This window comes from Solea solea, chromosome 1, assembly GCF_958295425.1.
Source record: "Solea solea chromosome 1, fSolSol10.1, whole genome shotgun sequence".
Lineage (NCBI taxonomy): Eukaryota > Metazoa > Chordata > Actinopteri > Pleuronectiformes > Soleidae > Solea > Solea solea.
In genome coordinates this window covers 3,963,369-3,984,008 of record NC_081134.1, presented here as the reverse complement: position 1 = coordinate 3,984,008, position 20,640 = coordinate 3,963,369, and the positions used below count along the sequence as shown (strand labels likewise).

Below are 20,640 nucleotides of genomic sequence, written 5' to 3'. Positions count from 1 at the left end.
TTTATTTGTGTGGGTTACCTAGCAGCTGCGGCGTTGCCCCTGACAACCACATTTAATTTACAGAGAGTTGTAAATTGATGTTTCCTGTAAGGATGCACGTATGATGCTGCAGCTGCAGTTATCGTTTCCTGAAGAAAAGAGAAGTGTCACATGCACGCTCTTAAATGACTGCTTTAATTACACTTAAACCTCTCATGTTTCATACCACAAACATATATATACCTGTCCTCACTTGTCCCAAAATGGAAGTACAGTACTTCCAAAAAAAACATACTTAAAAAAAACTTTAAAGAATTAGTAAAATAACAAATTTTAAAAATGACTTTAAAAATGACAAGAACACAAAAACCATAATTTACAGTAACATGAGTAAGTGTAATTCATTATTTTCCACCGCTGCATAAGACTTAGACTTAGACTTATAGACTTCCATTAATTGTCATTACACAGAAAACACAGCGGTGAAACTGGCAACGAAATTTCGTTGCTTGGCAACCGGATAAAACAACAACACATCATTGAATTTTGAGGTGGTTCCTGTGAACTATGACTCAAGAAAAAAATAAATAAGTGAATATATGTATATAAATATATATAAAAGTAGTGCAGATATACAAAATTTAGACCTCCTGCCAGACTCACAGTTTATAAATCTGACATGAAGGTTTGATTTCTGATATTTCCATAATGTTGTAATATGACATATTCTGTCATAATTGAGCATTCCTAAACCAGACTTCAGGCTGGTCAGAAAACCCTTACATTTGGCATTTATTCTAAGTTTTAATCTTAAGTATTCAGTTGGGCATGTACTTTTAAGTAGTTTATGCATGTACATTTTGCCATTTTGTCAGCAACGATAACTGCAGGTAATCAATTTTATTACTCACTTGTAGCTACTACTATTGTCATTCATCATTTAAGTTGTTGCCAAAATACATTCATAAACATTTAGGATGGGTTTAGTTAGTGTGAGTAATTTATGGTATGATGATCTCACTGTATGAGGTTTGACAGCAGCTGTTCCTGTGTTACTGCTGGATGCCAAGGGGAGCAGTAAACAGACGTCTGCTGCTGCGTTGAAATGTCCCAGCTGTGATATAACATTGGCTCACCATGACAACCACACAGTGACAACACTAAGGTAATGTTTAGAAGTGGCTGACATTAAAACTTATATTTGACAATATTCAGACTTCGCCCTTACAGAAATCATTTCACATTTATTGTTTCAAAATAATATAGGCCTACAAAAATACTTCTTTTTTTTTTAAACCATAGATACCATCACCACCAGATGGCGCCATAATTTAGGCCAACTTTACTCTGGTGTATACAGTGGAACAGTATTTCTGATATTAATACTGTTCAGAGAAAGCTTGTGTGACTGGTGGTACATGTACCACAGTTTGTGAACCATGGATCTAATTAATTAAATTTTGGTTTCATTTAGTTAACTTGATTTAATGTAATTTAATATAATTTAAAATACTGTTAATAGTCATTACTTTTAATAAAATATAATAGAACAGAACATAATATAATAGAATAGAATAGAATAGAATAGAATAGAATAGAATAGAATAGAATAGAATAGAATAGAAATAATAAAAAAAACGCTCCCATTGGACGCTCCTCTGTCAGTCATTGTATCAAACCCGCCCTATTTTAGAAACGTGGGTGTGATTGGTCTAAATCGTTCCATGATGTATAATGCGGGGAGCCACGCCTATCAATGTAAGTGAAGGTAAAAACGAGCTCGCTGATTGGTCCGCTTTCCAGGCTAACGTTACCACGACATTTTTCGACAATTTACGACAAACCTGCTTAGTGGGTCTCTTGGCGAAGTCATGGCGTCCGGAGGAGGAGAGTCATCTGCACAACACGACGCAGAACTGGATGAATTACTGGACAGTAAGAAATATTATTAATCCGTGACATGTACTCACATGTTACCGACATTATTACGGTTTGTTTGGGGTTTTCAAAGTCACTATGATGTCGCACTGGGACCCTCGTTTCTCTCCTTACCTCCTCTCGCTCTCTAGTTAGCTTATATGCTCGGTTTTTGATCTTTGGCTTGTTTCGTAAAAATAACACGTTATCGAAAATATTTACACGAACAAACCAGTAAAAGTTGCAGGGGACTTTGTGAGAAAGCGTTATATGCTATTAACGTTAGCTGACCCACCAGTGTGTGAGACTTACTGAGCTGTTTGAACGCCCTTGAATTTATTTACTTAGAAGTTAGTCGACATTGTTTAATTTAGATGTTTTAAACACAACCTTTCACCCTGTTCTCTTCCTCGTGTATGTCTGTGTGAAATACTTGTTGAACGAGACGCCAGGTAGCTCCTAATTACCAGAATCAGCATACTTTATTGAAATTGTGTGGTCACACAGTTGCTCCATGCCATATTAAGAGATATATAAGTAAGAAAGTACAATGGGAGAGTGTGCACAATGTGTAGTTAACGCTGTTAAATGGAGGAGTTATACAGTTTGATGGCCACAGGCCGGAATGATGTGTTGTTCAGTGGTGCATTTGGGTGGTATCAGTGTCTCGTGCTCCTGTGACTGGCCAGCATGTCATGCCAGCATGTCATGGAGCATATCAAAGGCATTCTTTAGCACTGTCCTCATCTTAGCCAACATTTGATTCTCCAAAACCACCACCCAGCCCAGTTACTGGCCTTGCGTATCTATTTGTTATTATTATTATCATTCATACGTTTTCTACCTTATAATGTGAATGATGCTCAATTTCCTATGAGGCTTGTGGTTCCAGTATTGTCTCTTTCTTTCAGGTGCGTTGGATGACTTTGACAAGACATCAGCCCCTCCGGCCCCTGATCCTGCTTCTGCTTCCTGCTCAGCGAACAGCGATGTACAGAAGGTCTGCATGGGCCAACAGCTCTTGTTTGACTGGTTTCTTCTCTTCTAATTGGATTACACCTGTCATTTATTTGCTGATTGTCAATGATTTTTGTTCTGCCTGTTTAGCCGCCCATCCTTGAGGACTCAAAACTCTTTGAGACCCTCTTTGAGGGAGAAATGGCTGCTCAAGCCAAGGAGGAGTGGGAGAAGGCCATGACTGAGCTGGCACAGGAGGAGCCAGAGTTACTGCAGCACTTCCATAAGCTGTCAGAGGCTGCAGGCAAAGTTGGTAAGGGCTTCAGTTTGCATTGTTTGAAGTTTTCCTAAGTGTTGCCGCTTTGATCCTACGTCCTAATTGTGACCTGTGTTTTGTTTAGGAAGTGACACGGCCTCCCAACAAGAATTCACCTCTTGTCTCAAAGAAACTCTCAAGGGGATGGCCAAAAATGCAGACAACCTGCAGGTGGGTTAAATCAAGATTTATGTGCCAAAAATTTGAGCCAAGATTGAACCACCTCTCACAGAACTGCCCGCTGCAGTGGGACCTGTAGTTTTCAGTCATCCTCCTTTCCAATACACTCATCCTAATGCAATGATCCGACTCAGCCCTCCAACTTCTCTTGCTATCTTTAGAGATCAGGTAAAATGTTCTCCCCTTTGCTTGTCCCCAACTGTTTTGGTGTATTGGGGCACAACAGATACCCACCATATTCACGTTTTATCAATTCAGTTGACAAAGAGACGAGTTGCTTGACATCTTGCCTGGTATATAGTGTATGTTGTCTGGTATAGTTTTAATCTCCGACTGTTGCGTAATGGGATTTCATGACGTCATAACTGTCAGAGCTCTGTATAACTATGTAGTTTTCTTTTCTTATAGTCAGCAGGACTGGCAGGAGATGATCTTGTGAAAGCGCTAGAAGGTCTGGGTTTGGAGGAGGGCAGCGAAGGAGGCGGGGAAGACGGAAACATTCTGCCCATCATGCAGTCCATCATGCAGAATCTTCTGTCAAAGGAAGTGCTTTATCCATCTCTCAAAGAGATCACTACCAAGGTATAATTTAATTTCAGCAACAGTTAAAGATGATCTGTCACTGTCACTGTCTGTTTACTGTTTGTAATGAACAACCCTCACCCCCTAACAGTATCCAGAGTGGTTGGATGCAAACAAGCCAAGCCTTAGTCCAGAAGACTACCAGCGTTATGAACAGCAGGCCAAAATCATGGGAGAGATCTGTGCAGGCTTTGAGAAGGAGGAAGAGGCCACAGAAGATAAAGAGAGCATGTTTGAGGGCGTCATGGAACTGATGCAACAGGTAGATTTGACCACCAGGTTGTTTAATAGCTCATTATGAATTATAAAAGCTGTGTGTAAGTTTGTTACAGTGTCTTTATCCTTGTGGTGCCTTGTTGTTGTACTGTTTTTATTTGTTACTGCAACATATCAAGTACATTACAAATATGCCAATATTTACATTTTTTTTATATATATATATATATATTTTTTTTTTTTGTTGTTATTATATTATTTATTTAATAAAAAAACACATTTTGCTAACAGCTGCAAGACCTGGGCCAACCACCTAAAGAACTAGCGGGTGATGCGGTAAGTTTCCACTACTCGACAAAACACAGTGTGAGATATACATTACTTACCATAGCTTGTAACAGCACATACATTAAGAAAGTTTTATTTATTATTACAAATCCCTTTTGTTAACCTGCACTTACACCATTTATACTGTGCTTTATATGCTATTCATTACAGCCAATTGTTTTTTTAATGTGTTTTTAATCTTAATAAAAAAAATACACTTTCCCTTCTCCTACAGCCTGCCGGATTGAACTTTGACATGGAATCGCTCTTTCTCCCCGGTGGAGCCGGGGCCGGTGCCGGTGCCGGGGCTACAGAGCAGTGCTCAATCATGTGATGAAGTAGCAGCGCATTCCATCCGAAGCACTGGTGCCAGAGGGTCACTCTGTACACGTCAGCAGTGAAGACGAAATAAGGAAGGGGCGACAGCGTGTGAGGCAGGGGTCAAGCAGGAGTGTGACCAGACCTTCAACACCGTTCTCCCTCTAGTCGATGGTGTGGGTTTGGCAGAAAACATCAGGTGGAGGCATGAAAACCAGCCGTAGCACCACACACGAACCTCTGTAAAACCACGGAATGCACAGCTCAATTTAGACTTTCTTTTTCGACGTCCTTTTTTCATCATCGTTCATTTTAACAGCATTTCTTTAAGAGGAACATGCCACTGCCCCTTTTTCTATGTTGTTTTTACATACAGTTTAGTATCTTGGTAAACATTTATCAAACCGTGTGACGGGTATAAACTGTGCCTTTTGCAGAATTACGTTAATATTCCACCATCATTCAGCTGAGCACTTCATATTATAGTTTTAATGTAGTGTGAATTTGACAGATTTTCCATCTTACTGTGTCTGATATTTAATATCACTTGGTAACACATCTTTGTACAGACTGCAAAGGATTTGAATTAACGAGTTATTAAATTACTAACATGTGAAGTAATGAGAAAATATGTTGGGTGCATTTATTAATTATTTAAAAAAAGAAAAAAGACGAGAGTATTCAATTCCCAGCACTTTCTGTGATTAAGCTAATTTAACCACACCCTTAATGTGAGTGTTGTTCCCCATTCCCAGGTATTGGCTTGAAATGATTGAGAAGGTGATTCCCGGATGCCTTTGCTTTGGTTACAGTGATCATTATAGCGTAGAGTTACAGTGCATAGTGCTTCCCTTGTGATTCCCAGTGTTTTAAATGTGCAGAGTGGTGTTTTCTTTGGTATGGGGTCCCTGCGAGGAAAGAAAAACAGTTGAGTGGTATTCAGGAGTGTTTACCTCCGCTATGTGTATCTTCTGTTCCCTCTGTTAAAAGTACATATTGTTCTTTTTCAAAGAAAACTGACAGGCAGATTAATAAGCATTGTGTTTATCCACACAAGGAGAGGGAAATGTGTGTAATTCTTGCAGAAGACCTGTAATCTACAGATTTGTTTACTTCTAACAGCGGTATTTTCACCGGCTGCTGTTGCTAGTGGACAAAAGTTTACTACTGTTTCTACAGAGAGAGGTCTAGAAATGTCATGACCATCAGCTCATCAATAACTGTATAATAATGGGGCACTACTGTGAATGGATTCAGCTGGCCATGCACTGAAACGAGATCCATAAAGCCCTGCAGTTGTAATCAAACTCTTCACCTTTCAGGGTCTACGCTAACATTTCCAGAGCAATGTTTAAAAAAAATACAGCCTAATGTTTGACACTTTTGATTTGTAAATTTACAAAATAAAATTATATATTGCAACTTAAAGTGTGTCGTGAATTTTCACAATGACATGAAGTGGAACAACATGAAGAAAATGATTTATTAAAGCACTGGTTAGTTACGTGTACTGTAATAAATGTCTGTTTTATGTCGCCTGTGTCTCCGTTTCATTACACAATATACAATATTGTCCGAGTGGATTTAACTGTCCAAAATCCAGTCTTGTCATTTTAGCCGAGTTAAATAGCGGTTTCAGATTCGACATTAAGCATCAGGATGAAATGGCTTGCAATAAAACAATATACATCTTATTTCGTGTCATCTGATATGTGTTCACACACATATCAGATGACACATTGAAAACAAGATGTATCCACATGTAACTATTTAGTATTATACACACAAAATGATTACTGTTTGTTATTCTGCTGCATTGGAATTTGCTTAAATATACTTAATTATATTGTTAATTTCACTGAGGTAACGGTTTTAAATATATGTACTTTACATGTAGGCTGTGTGTGTATATACATATATATATATATATGCACACATACATATATATATACATATATATATATATATATATATATATATATATGGAGCTTTAAATATCTACATTTTCGCTGGCAAACTCTATCTTCCCGATGAAGATGGTTTGTTCTTTGAAAAAAAAAAGAAGCCAGGCGAGTTACTAAATGGACACACTGTCACAATGTATACTTTAACATGGGTTTTGGTTATTGTCGATTCATTGTAAACAGTCCAAGTCCATTTGGGGTATAGATATACGCTTTTTAGATGTGCTGTAATTGTATTTTCTCAAGGGGGCGTGGGGGGGGGGGCGCTTATTTTAAGCTCAAAGTTATTGCACCTTATAGAAAGAGCACTCCTAAATTTAGTTGTAGGGTTTGTTTTCAAAGGCACTCGTTTTAAATTTAAAATGCGTTAAAGTTTAACTGAATCGGTTCCGTTCTATGTGCTGTGTTTCTATCCGCCGCCGCCGTGGAGCTTTCTGCGTCACATTTTTCACGTCACAACTTTATTGTTCACAACCGGAAGACAGTACGGACTACGTGTCAGGAAAAAGAACGAACGGGCGAAGGAGAACAGGCCATCAGACTTGTTCTTCCTGGACAGTCTCATCTATGCTTTTTGCGCTTGTTGTGGAATTATTATTTTAACAGGAGGATTGCAAGTACAACCGCCAAGTGACAATGTTAACTAAATTTGAAACGAAGTCGGCCCGTGTCAAAGGTATGAGTTTGAAGACCTGCGGGTAGCTTATGAGCTAATGCTAGTTAGCTGACATACGGCTCAAATATTTACTTTCTTTTACACTGTAGCATTGGATTGGTATATGTTGCGTACCATCATATGTAATGTATTTATTTATTTATTTATTTATTATGTGCGACATGTTGTCTTTAGTATGTGGGTATTGAAATAGACTACCTGAATATTTCATTAGCAACTTCGCCTAGCTAACGTAGATAACTGCATTCATCTAGGTTCCCTGGCTTCATCTACAGTTTTAAAATACGCCCTCTCAACTTTCTGTTAAGAGGCAATGTTATAATACGAGGTGATTTGTTTTTCAGGTCTAAGTTTCCATCCCAAAAGACCATGGGTTCTTGCAAGTTTGCACAACGGTGTCATCCAGCTGTGGGATTATCGGATGTGCACCCTGATCGACAAGTTCGATGAGCATGACGGTAACACTGAGATTTCGCTCATATGGAATAGTTAAATCTACATAATGTGTAATAGCTTTATAAAGTACATACTGGTATACAATGTGCTTTAACTGACGTGTCCTCGTCGACAGGTCCCGTCAGAGGAATCGATTTCCACAAACAGCAGCCTCTGTTTGTGTCTGGAGGTGATGATTACAAAATTAAGGTTTGTATGATCTGCCACCAATTAATGTAACTACAAAATCTGCGAGATTTCTCAAAATTCAGCATCAAATCATTGTCCCTTGTGCATCTTTATTGATGTTAGTTGTTTTTATTCCCATAACACTTCAAATATTGTTCTCAGGAGTCTTAGGTCACAGGGAAGTAATGTTTTTTAAATATTATAAATATTACAGTGGATCACTTATGGAGTCTATATGTGTAATTCAAGAGCCATCATCAACTATTTTGATAATCAATTAAATGTTTTTTTGTTTGTTTTTTTATAAACAAACAATTGTTCAGCTTAAAAGTGAATATTTTACATTTGCGAACATCATAATTTCCAAGTTCTGGCATTTTATGGACCAAGTGATTACTAAATGAATTGAGAAAATAATCAATTATTATTTGTTGCAGCCCCAAACAGTATGCATATCAGGAATCAGTGAAATATTTTAACACATAGCTGTTGTCCGATCCGATCCTACGTTACAAGGGAAGACTGCAGCAAAGGATTTAATACAGTGATGTTTTAACTATCATATTGTTATATCTTTCTTGTGGTTGCAAACTTTTTTTGCATGAATAATTTATAGAATTATGTTAATGTGTGACCCTGCAATGAACTGGCGGCCTGTCCGGTGTGTACCCTGCCCTTTGTCCTATCTCAGCTGGGATTGGCTCCAGCTTCCCCTACGACCCTCGTGTAAAGGATAAAGCAGTAGAAAATGAATTCAAAATGAAATTTTTTTTTGGACCAGGTGTGGAACTACAAGCTGAGGCGCTGCCTCTTCACTCTCCTTGGACACCTTGACTACATCCGAACCACCTTCTTCCACCATGTGAGTTATTCTGCCACTTTTGCTATGTATTTCATAACCTATTTCAAAGACCAGGGTAACAAAGACTTAGTGTCTTGCCCAACTGATATTAATGACTGAAAAAAACATTGATTCATTTATTACTTTTTATTGTTTTTAGGAGTACCCCTGGATTTTGAGTGCCTCGGATGACCAGACCATACGCATCTGGAACTGGCAGTCTAGGACCTGCGTCTGGTAAGACACACTTTTTACCTTTTTCTTACAAGTTCAAACCCACTAAAACTGCTAACACTGAACACTGAACAGAATTATGACCTGACCCATGTTTTAAAGTTGTAAAATTAAATGTTCCCTGTTTTTGCTCCTTATCTGCAGTGTCTTGACCGGCCATAATCACTACGTGATGTGCGCCCAGTTCCATCCATCTGAGGACCTGGTGGTGTCAGCCAGTCTGGACCAGACTGTACGAGTGTGGGATATCTCTGGTGAGGGCTTGAGGATGGTGGACGAGAGTACTGGGGACTGAGGTTTTGGGAAGGGTTGGAAGTGGGGGGTTGAGTCAGAGTGGTACAGAGAGCAAGAAGAAGCTGGAACAGGACAAATATCAAGTCCTGGGCCACCTTTTCTACCTCTCGATCTTGTAGAGGACAACTCTCTGTGGGCTGTTTGCAGAAACACTTCTCCTTTCAGGACAGGTACAGGGACATAGATGTAATGTCACCATGTTATTACAGTGTGGTATTTGGTAATGATGAAAATGGTACATTTAAAGGCTAGAAAGTATAAAATAGGAGAGGTGTTTCTGTGCTTCTGCATGCTCTAATTTTTTTGTTGTGTTTTTTGGTGATTCTTGTCTTCCATCTTTCATCTGCTTGTCATGTCACTAACTCAATCATTAACTTGCTCAAATATCCAGTTTTTTAAACATGTATATGATGTGGGTCTTTATCTGTCTCCTGTCCTCCTGGGATTCACTTGCTTGCTTTTGCCTTTTTTATCACTAAGCATGACTGCACCAATCCATACCATTGTGATGAACTTGAAAATGTGACATCATAGCAGGATTTATGGTTGTCATACTTGAACCAACGTATACCTTGCATTAAGCCTTAAAATAAGGATATACTTGTGCTATTGAAAGTCTGTTCTGCTTTCCATACTGTAGTTTACGTTTTCATTCATTTTAATTGCATCAAGAAAAATAATAGGTATCACTACTAACTGTTTTAAAAGTACACCTCTGATGTAACAATATTGTAATATTCCTGGCATTCTCTGCACAGCTCACTTTGTAAATATAACATGAAATATACAACATATTTCTTGTGGCATTAGTCACCATGTTATCAGCTTTATTCCTAACCTTTAGAACTGTGCCATGTCAGAATCTGTTAACTTTGCATGTGACTCAAACATCCTAACTGAAACATGCACAAGCTTCTAAGAAACTAAACTCTTAACGCTCTTATTCCTGACATCCAGCGCCCCATCAGAGCACTTCTTTACAACAGCAGCCACCACCCACTCCCACTCCCATCAGCCAAGTCCACATGCACTCTTAGCGTCTTCCATATCCCATGCGCTCCCTAGAAACATCCACGCCTGTACATAGGTTCCTGGTTCCATTTCTTTACCCCACTGCATCGCGTTTCATCACTGTTGAGCTAGTTGTTCACCACATTGTTTAAATGGGCAAGAATCATGAACGCAAGCTTTGTTTTCTCAGTCTGTGTTTTTCCTGATTTAATTTGAGTCTGGGAGGTATTTGGCGACCTTGCTCTGTCCGGTCAAATCACGGGTAATTGTCTCTTTGTGATTCTTTAACCCAACCTGTGCTGCTACAGCCATGATGGTTTCCAGACTCAAGTTGGTGGGGATTGAGAGAGCAGAATTTGTGTTGGTGTTTTTCAACCTTGTGTGTGTTCAGTAGTTCAACAGTTCTCCCATTTGTATTATTTTTTTTTCTCCTTCTCTATGGTATTGATTCATATTTGAACATTTTGTTGACGTGTATTGTGTCTCTCTTCTTCCTTGTGTTTGGGTTATGCCCTGTATAACATGAATATGGCTCCCCCCCTTGCACCTGCTGCTCTGAATGTTGGTTCCAGGTCTGAGGAAGAAGAATTTGTCTCCTGGTGCTGTAGAGACTGACGTGCGTGGCATCAGTGGTGTTGACTTATTTGGTGCCTCCGATGCCATCGTCAAGCATGTTCTTGAGGTAGGCAGAAAGTTTTGTATTATCTTTAGTTGCCGTGTGAAGCCTGAACCTTTGTGATTTGAGTGACTTAATCTTAAAGCGCAACAGGTGAGCGATGGAAAATAATTCACATGTCTAAAGCACTATGCTCACTGGAGACTGATTTTAAAATAAATGTATTTTTGCCCATTAATTCTCAGAGGGGGTGTAATAAATGTTCTTGTGAAAAAACTGTAATACCTTCTTCCTGAAGCTGCAATAAATATCCACTTATTTAGCTTTAAATGAATAATTTCCACTGAAAAAGGCAAAGGGAAACAAGTGAGCATTGTAAAGAGATTTTGCAAATGGTCACTGACTTCCAAGTTTCAGTCCTGCTCATGGAAAAGCCATGAGTTGGCTTTAACTTGGTAAAAGCTGGGCCAGTTCTATAAATTAATGAGTAATGACTGATCAAGGTCAAGAAATGTCCAGCCTAAAAAAATAAAAAAAGAATGATGATATTTCAAAGCATTTGAGAAATGAGACACAGCTACAATTGAGTCACACTTCATCTTTGCTTTCTTCTTCTCTCATGGAAATCTTTACAATTTTAGCAACTTCAGGAGTGCATATTTCCTTTAACCCACTTTTTATTTGCCTAACACACCATTACAGTGACACCTGTGGCTCAGGAGGTAGAGCAGGTCATCCTTTTATTTCAAGGTCTGTGGTTTAGTTCTCTTCATGTGCTGGAGTATGAAGACGATGAACCCCAGACTGTGCCCGACAGCTACGCCAGCTGTGTGTTATTGCCGTATGAATTTTCAGTGAAGGGTTAAACGTAATGTTAAATTCTTTGATTGGTTGTCAAGACTACAGACCATTTATATTTTATGTCATTTAAAAATATAAATGGCTTTATTTAGTTAATATTAGTGTAAGGTCTTTTTGTTAAGGCATATAGAGAATTCAAAATGTTGGTCCTTGCTCTCGAGACGAGCACACGTTAAAAACATAGGTTTTTGTGTGACTTGAGTGACTTTTGTGCCTGTGTCCAGGGCCACGACCGTGGAGTCAACTGGGCTGCTTTCCACCCCACTATGCCTCTCATCGTGTCTGGAGCTGACGACAGGCAGGTTAAAATCTGGAGAATGAATGGTGAGTTTCACAGTCTTCCACCCTTTATCTACTAAACCTAAATACAAGTTTAAGTATTTGATTCATTTATTTGTTTATTGATTTATTAATTATTATTATTTTTATTAAAAAGAATCAAATCAGAAACACCGTGAATACAATTTTATCGTATTTTCTGGATGATTTTAATTTTTCGACAGCAAATGCCAATATTTAAAAAAATAAAATACCACCGATGGCTGATATATGTTGCCGATTGTGTTAGTGTCGCCATTCTACGTAATTCATCTATGTGATAAAATACATTAGTTTAATAAGCAATTTTGCCTATCATTTGTTAACTTAAACATCTATTGAACACCACTTGTGCCTGCACATGAAACGGATAATCAAAACTATAGTATTAGGTAACATGACCGAGGGCTGCAATGATTAATCTATTATTAATCAATTACTAAATCATCAACTCATTTTATAATCAGTTTGTATGTGTGTTTTTATTTAATGTTTTCTGATTTTAAGCTTCTCAAATGTGAATATTTTCTGACTTCTTTGTTCCATATAACAAAGATTTAGATTTAAACAAAAACATTTGAAAGGTTTGGGAAACACTGATCAACACTTTCTGACATTTATTGGACAAAATGATTGCTCGATTAATTAAATAATAACCAGTTGGTGTTGGTTATTTAAAAGTGACAAAAACCTGCTCGTCTACCTCTCCTTGCTTCCCTGTGATGACTCTTACAGTTTATATTTACTTTATATGTTTGTGAAGTTCCCACCTTTTTTTTTTTTTATCTCTTCAAACATCTCTTTCATTCCTTACCCAGAATCCAAGGCCTGGGAGCTAGATACCTGCCGTGGTCACTACAACAACGTGTCATGTGCCGTCTTCCACCCACGTCAGGAACTCATCCTGTCCAACTCTGAGGACAAGAGTATTCGGGTGTGGGACATGTCCAAGAGAACTGGAGTGCAGACTTTCCGTCGAGATCATGATCGTTTCTGGGTTCTGGGCGCTCATCCAAACCTCAACCTGTTTGCTGCAGGTTAGTGGTGTCAGTGGTCTGCATCTGAAGATGTTTTATTAAAAGAAAAAAAAAACAGATATACGAGGAAATTACACTTTCTTTTTTGTTAAGAGAAATTGGCAACATTTAAATCCCTTTCATGCAGGATGTACTGATTTCTTAGTTTGAAGAAGATTTTGATCAGCAATAATAAAAGATCTAAAAGATAATATCTAAATATTGTGTAAAAGGAAGTCTATACGGAATATCATGCCTGAAACTTATATCGGTAAATTATAATGGTAAATGCTTGTTTTGTGTCCTTTAGGTCACGACAGCGGCATGATCGTGTTCAAGCTGGAGCGTGAGCGTCCGGCGTACGCTGTGCATGGGAACATGTTATACTACGTTAAGGATCGCTTCCTCCGCCAGCTGGATTTTAACAGCAGCAAAGACACTGCTGTCATGCAGCTACGCAGGTCAGTCCTATTTTGTTTTTTAAGGATGAGAGAAGCATGATGGTTGAAGTTTTTTTTTGTTAAAGGGATTTATAACGTGTGTGTTATCTTGTCCTAGTGGCTCCAAGTTCCCAGTGTTCAGCATGTCATACAATCCTGCTGAGAACGCCGTCCTGCTCTGCAATGTAAGTACCTTCTAATCAGAACACGCACAAATCACTTGATTGAAGATGCAGAAGCTCCAGTTTATAGTTTTCCAATGTGTTTTATGTAATATTTTGCTTCTCCTGCAGAGGGCAACCAACCTGGAGAATAGCACTTACGACCTGTACTCTATTCCTAAAGAAAGTGACTCTCAGAACCCTGATGGTACTGAAACACCTTAAATCACAAATATTACCTGTTTTGTGTCATTCAAGATGCTGATCAAATGCACGTTAAAGTCACACATTCTGTTTTTTCTCAGCACCTGAGGGGAAGAGGTCCTCTGGACTGACGGCAGTCTGGGTGGCCAGGAACAGATTTGCTGTCCTGGACCGAATGCACTCTGTAAGTCCATTTTCAGTTTTAGAAGGAGATTTAGAGTGAGCCAATAAAGGGAAAAAAATTACAGAATAATGTTGACAATTAAAAATAATGAAGTTATGATATCCGTCAATCTTAATATCTTTACGTTATATGTATCTAACCCTATTTTGTTCAACTTGAAATGTTTAATCTTTCCTTTTCTTTTGCAGCTGCTGATCAAGAACCTGAAAAATGAAATAGTGAAGAAAATCCAGGTTCCAAACTGCGAGGAAATCTTCTACGCAGGGACAGGCTCACTGCTGCTGCGTGATTCTGACGGTGTCACACTGTTCGATGTGCAGCAGAAACGCTCCCTGGCCACTGTCAAGATCGCCAAGGTCAAGTATGTGGTGTGGAGTGCAGACACGAGCCACGTGGCCCTGCTGGCTAAACATGGTGAGTAGATAAGTTGAACATCTGCATGTCCAAACAGGAATAGGGGTAGAAATTAGATGTATTCGTTGCAGTCTGTCTTGCTATTTCTAGCTTTTCCAAACTTTCAGGCCAGAGCTTTAAAAGTCCATTTCACACCACTGAAAGATAATGCTGTAATTTGGAAAAAATAAGCATTTTTTCCATGTGTTCAATGAACTGCACACATTTAAAAACAATTAGTTCTCAACTGACACCAGATTTAAATCTCATTTGACTGCTTTTCTAAAGCCATCATGATCTGCAACCGTAAGTGGGAGAGTCTCTGCAGTATTCATGAAAACATCCGAGTGAAGAGTGGAGCCTGGGACGAGAGTGGAGTCTTCATCTACACCACCTCCAACCACATCAAATATGCCCTCACCTCTGGGTATGTGCTGAGCATAAATCCGATGAAACCATTTAACTCCCATTTATTGTTCAACTATAACTATGTAATGTACATATTTAGAGTGGCTACACTGGAATGAGGACCAAGGAAGAGTGGAGTGAAGTAAATAATTGCCAAGTAGTTGGTCAGACATTGACCAACTACTTGGCAATTATTCACTTGGTTGTTGTCATTGACCAACCAAGTCATTTGAAATACCTAGTGTAATCCAAAATAAAGATTGTTAAATACGTTTTACTTTACCCCCTAAATTGAATATATTTTGTAAACAAAAGGTTTCCTCAGACAGTAAAACCTGTGGAATATGATGCACATGATTGATCCTTAAAATTAAAAATTGTGGGTCCTGTAGGTTTAACCTGTGAAATGTAAGGGATTCAGAGTTTGGTGCATGTTTGATATTAATATCAGATACCAGACCAGTTGTAAAGAGAGTTGCTTGTAAAGACCTTCAGCTAAAAGATTTTTAGCCTCGTTAAGAAACCTGATTGGTGCCCAACTGCTGCAAAAAAAAAGTGGATTGTTTTCTTTGTTAAAAAAACAGACAAATGGAGGATATCGTTTTTTTGAAAGCTATTATGGTTAGTCATTCTAACACGTTGCTATGTTCCTGCAGGGATCACGGCATCATCAGAACACTGGACCTGCCCATTTACGTGACCCGTGTGAGAGGAAACAGTGTTTACTGCCTGGACAGAGAGTGCAGGCCACGTGTCCTCACCATCGACCCAACAGAGTATCGCTTCAAACTCGCCCTTGTCAACCGTAAATACGATGAGGTGGGTATGTGTGAATGGATGAGGAGAACACTGTATCCACACTTCAGCTGTGTTGTAATTTATGTGCAGCTTTGTTTGAAGTTGAATGTGGATAATGGTAGTTTTGCATCTGGAATCCCCTTTTTTAAAGGCACTTTAACTATTAAGCAGTGATTATTTTGTTCTCACATGCTTGTTCTTATATCGTTCTGATTATGGTTATCCAGGTGCTTCACATGGTGCGTAATGCCAAGCTGGTGGGTCAGTCCATCATTGCCTACCTGCAGAAGAAGGGTTACCCTGAGGTGGCGCTGCACTTTGTCAAAGATGAGAAGACTCGCTTTAGTTTGGCGCTGGAGTGTGGCAACATTGAGGTGGATATTTTAATTTCCTGTTCTGTTCATTTGCTTACAGACGCCAAAACACTAATATTGTCCTACTTGAGTTTGTGTTTTCCCCACTGTCCCCAGTTTTTTTGTTTTCTTTTCTCCTAATTTCATTCACATATGTCCAGGTGGCGCTGGAGGCAGCGAAGGCCCTGGATGAGCGCAGCTGCTGGGAGCGCCTGGGTGAGGCTGCACTGCTGCAGGGCCACCACCAGGTCGTGGAAATGTGTTATCAGAGGACCAAGAACTTTGACAAGCTCACCTTCCTTTACCTCATCACTGGCAATCTGGCCAAGCTGCGCAAGATGATGAAGATTGGTTAGTGATGAGGAATTATTGTTTTTACTTCAACCAAATTATATTGTTTGTCTTGACAGTCAAATGTCTAGTGTAACTAATGATTATATTGTCTTTATGTGTAGCTGAGATCAGGAAGGACATGAGCGGTCACTACCAGGCAGCGCTCTACCTGGGAGACGTCAGTGAGAGGGTCCGCATTTTGAAGAACTGTGGACAGAGTAAGTTCACTTGTCACCGTAAACCATTATCTCTGTGTATGGGGAGCCACATCATCCAAAGCCCACATTGCTGCTTAGTTATCCACAGACTCATGTCTCAGTGTTGCTAATAGTGTCCTGTTACCAATAAACATAAACATGCTTGCTGTAAATACTGCATCTTTTTTTTAACAAACATGCCAACATGTGTATTTACCTGTGTATTTTTGTGTGCAGAGTCTCTGGCGTACCTGACCGCAGCCACCCATGGGCTTGATGAAGAGGCTGAATCACTTAAGGAGACGTTTGACCCAGAAGTGGAGACGGTGTGTTGAAAAAAACAAAAAAACATTAAATGCACCTTCGTATACAGAATAAGGACATGTTGCATGAATAATACACACAGTTTACCCAAACATTCTTGACTATTTTGTTTCCCCTAAATTGTTCAGTGCATTATAAAATCACTTATGTGATGACAAATACATCATTTTGATGATGAAACAATGATTTATTTTACTGTGTAGGTTCCTGAGGTTGATCCAAATGCACAGCTGCTACAGCCCCCTCCACCCATCAACCCCCTGGACACCAACTGGCCTCTGCTCACTGTATCAAAGGGCTTCTTTGAAGGAGCCATTGCAGCAAAAGGTGACTCATCAACCTTGACAGATACATATATACATATACTGTGTATTTACAATACATATGTAAATAGGCCTGTCTTTGTATATAGCAACTATATTCCTTTCTATGGAGGCAATTGAACATTTAAGTATCAGGTTTAACTACTTATACAGCAGGGAAAAGTGATCTTTAAACTGTTTTTTTTTTGTTTTTTTTAAATAGTTTAAAATTCCTTAGATACCTGTGGCTTTTTATTTTGCCAGAGTAAGAACAGTGTTTTTATTTTCTGCTTCAGGGAAGGCAGGACAAATGGCTGCTGATCAGGACATGGATGCTCCAGGAGGTGAAGGCTGGGGAGAAGATGCTGAACTCCAGCTGGATGAAGGTAAATTCAATTTTAAAAATGTTAATTGTCACTGTTATTACAACATTGCACAAATCATGTGAGTTAAATGTCTTATCCTATCCTATCAGATGGTTTCATGGATGCCCAGGAAGGATTTGGGGATGATGGGATGGGGAAAGAGGAGGGAGGAGGCTGGGAAGTGGAAGAAGATCTGGACCTTCCTCCAGAGCTGGTGAGAGAAATGACCAGCAACACGGGGCTTACACCATGCACAAGACATGTGTTGATAGATTTCACCCCAAGTCTGTTTTTGTTTTGGAACTACTTAAATACACAATCGTTCTCCCCCGTTTTCAACTATTCAGGACATACCAGCTGCAGGTGGAGCAGGAGAAGACGGTTTCTTTGTCCCACCAACCAAGGGAATGAGTCCAACCCAGATGTGGTGCAACAACTCCCAGCTGCCAGCGGACCACATCCTGGCTGGCTCCTTCGAAACTGCCATGAGAGTATGTTCATAGTGTCATAATATTTTATAGGATTTTAGACATTTATAAAACTGTACCTTTTTACACTTAAACATTTTATTGACATTTATTGGTTAACCTTTTCTACCACAGCTGCTGCACGACCAAGTCGGAGTTGTGAACTTTGGCCCATACAAGTCACTGTTCATGCAGACGTTTTCGAGAGGGCGCACCTGTTACCTGGGGCTGCCGTCCCTACCCTGCCTGCGCAGCCAGCCCCAGAGGAACTGGAAGGTAGTAGTGTTATGGATTTTTATAAGTCATATTTTATACCCCATTCCCACTGGTCAGTAAATCTGTAAAGCCCAGGTTTTTATCATATTGTGTTCTTTGTATTGTGTTACCCTGGATTTAGCAGTGATATTTCTTTGGGATATTAGCTCGAGTTTCCTTTTTTAAAATGAATAGTAAAGGAAAATAAATTCCTGAAGTCCTAACCGACACATGGTCTTTTTTTCTGATGTGCTAACACTTCTAATGATTTGCTTGTTTTATAGGACTGTGGAGCAAAGCAGGGCCTGCCTGCTGTGGGTTTGCGCCTCTCCGACCTCATCTCTCGTCTACAGCAGTGCTACCAGCTGACCACTTCTGGCCGCTTTGAGGAAGCTGTTGAGCGCTTCAGAGCCATCCTGCTCTCTGTGCCTCTGCTGGTGGTTGATAACAAGCAGGAAATTGCAGAGGTGAGCACTATGCTTTCACAAGCAGCACTGAAATTAACTAATGTAACTGACATATATTCCTACAATTTTACTTTGCATGGGTCACCTTTGTGATTGGGATTTGTGTGTTTTAGGCTCAGCAGCTGATCACCATTTGCAGAGAGTACATCGTGGGTCTGACCATGGAGACAGAGAGGAAGAAGCTGCCAAAAGACACTTTGGAGCAGCAGAAGAGGCTTTGTGAGGTAGCCATCCAATTTGATCTCTGATAGAATGTCAAATACTGTATTTGCAGACTTGACTATCACCAAACTTTCTTATACCATATTTTTTAATGTAATTGTTTTATTTCCTTCGCAGATGGCTGCTTATTTCACCCATTGTAATCTCCAGCCCGTCCACATGGTGCTGGTGTTGCGCACAGCTCTCAACCTCTTCTTCAAACTGCGTAACTTTAAGACCGCTGCCGGCTTTGCACGACGCCTGCTGGAGCTGGGACCAAAGCCAGATGTTGCACAGCAGGTGTGTGATGCGACATCCACAGAATCACTAACTTTTTTTTTATCAAAAAAAGGGTTTATACATAGATGTAAAAAAAAAAAAAAAAAAAAAATTCTATTGTCATCTACTTTTACATGAAATCTGTCTGTTTTTCAGACTCGCAAGATTTTGGCTGCCTGCGAGAAGAATCTGACGGATGCGCACCAGTTGAACTACGACCCTCACAATCCATTTGACCTGTGCGCTGCCTCTTTTGTTCCACTGTACCGTGGACGCCCTGTTGAGAAGTGCCCTCTGTCTGGAGCCTGCTACTGTCCTCCATACAAAGGCCAGACCTGCAGGGTCACACAGGTACATCTGGATGTACATAATCCTCTAAAAGAGGATAAAGCGACTTTTATTGATTCAATTAACAAGATGAATGTCTATACAGTGTCCACTTTATTAGGTACACTTCTACAGTCAAATGAAATCCAATACACCTGCCATAGTTGATTTAAAGGATTACACAATGGGCACACTTCAATATTATATCAATACTGTAAATAGAGTATCATATTTTGTATTGTATTGTCTGCAACAGAGAGGTTGGCTTCCTGGTGGTTGTTTTTTAAGTGTATATATACATTAAATAAGATGGGGGGGACTAGCCAGTGATGCTTTTGTTCACTGTTTGGCTTTTGTAAATTCTAACCTAAAGTTTTTTTCATCTTATTTTCCAGGTGACAGAGGTTGGCAAGGATGTGATTGGTCTGCGTGTGAGTGCACTTCAGTTCCGTTGAAAGAACGTGGAGATAGAAGAGCAAAACACATCCACACATGCTCTGGAGAAATAATAGTTATTGACATGAGAAATTAAAGCAGATATATGTGTGTTTGTTCACAGCAATGTGCAATTTCTTTACTTTTCTGATTACATGCACCAGAAAGCTTTTATCCTTGTAACCCACTCCTGCATCCTCTCTGTGCTGTGGCTTTATTAGCTCTGTTAACCTGACTCTTGTCTCTTTTCTGACTTGTATAAGATAAAACAAAAGTGAAAGTGAAAAACACTGCTCTGTGTATCTGGGAAAGAAAAAAAATAAAGAAAAATCCCATTCTCAAATCGAAATTAAAATGAGTTTCTGTGGTTTTCTTGATGTGGTGTGGGTGCCAATGTGGTTTGTCTGTAGCCAACGGCAGGAAGAATGATGGGTTTATATGTACCAGATGAAGGTGAATCTAGAATATTCTAATGGTGACTGATCAGTGTATGAAGATCA

At 39.4% G+C, this 20,640-nt stretch overlaps 2 protein-coding genes across 2 annotated transcripts; both read left to right on the top strand.

Moving 5' to 3' along the window:
- Positions 1–1,793: 1,793 nt before the first annotated feature.
- On the top strand, positions 1,794–6,220 carry pex19 (peroxisomal biogenesis factor 19). The gene is made up of 8 exons (XM_058637527.1): positions 1,794–1,914; positions 2,808–2,896; positions 3,004–3,166; positions 3,255–3,340; positions 3,758–3,931; positions 4,023–4,193; positions 4,439–4,483; positions 4,710–6,220. Exons 1-8 carry the CDS (start codon positions 1,851–1,853, stop codon positions 4,806–4,808), a joined length of 891 nt encoding a protein of 296 aa, XP_058493510.1. The 5' UTR covers positions 1,794–1,850; the 3' UTR covers positions 4,809–6,220.
- A 1,019-nt stretch (positions 6,221–7,239) lies between these two features.
- copa (COPI coat complex subunit alpha) lies at positions 7,240–20,495 on the top strand. The gene is made up of 30 exons (XM_058634684.1): positions 7,240–7,432; positions 7,777–7,890; positions 8,004–8,077; positions 8,838–8,918; positions 9,058–9,134; positions 9,276–9,385; positions 11,009–11,118; positions 12,138–12,237; positions 13,050–13,268; positions 13,558–13,708; positions 13,806–13,872; positions 13,981–14,056; positions 14,154–14,236; positions 14,425–14,650; positions 14,918–15,056; positions 15,694–15,856; positions 16,063–16,209; positions 16,350–16,539; positions 16,644–16,739; positions 16,956–17,044; positions 17,246–17,369; positions 17,641–17,730; positions 17,820–17,923; positions 18,057–18,200; positions 18,312–18,452; positions 18,716–18,898; positions 19,012–19,122; positions 19,238–19,399; positions 19,535–19,729; positions 20,101–20,495. The coding sequence occupies exons 1-30, from the start codon at positions 7,393–7,395 to the stop codon at positions 20,158–20,160; spliced, it is 3,666 nt and encodes a 1,221-aa protein (XP_058490667.1). The 5' UTR covers positions 7,240–7,392; the 3' UTR covers positions 20,161–20,495.
- The last annotated feature ends 145 nt before the right edge of the window (positions 20,496–20,640 follow it).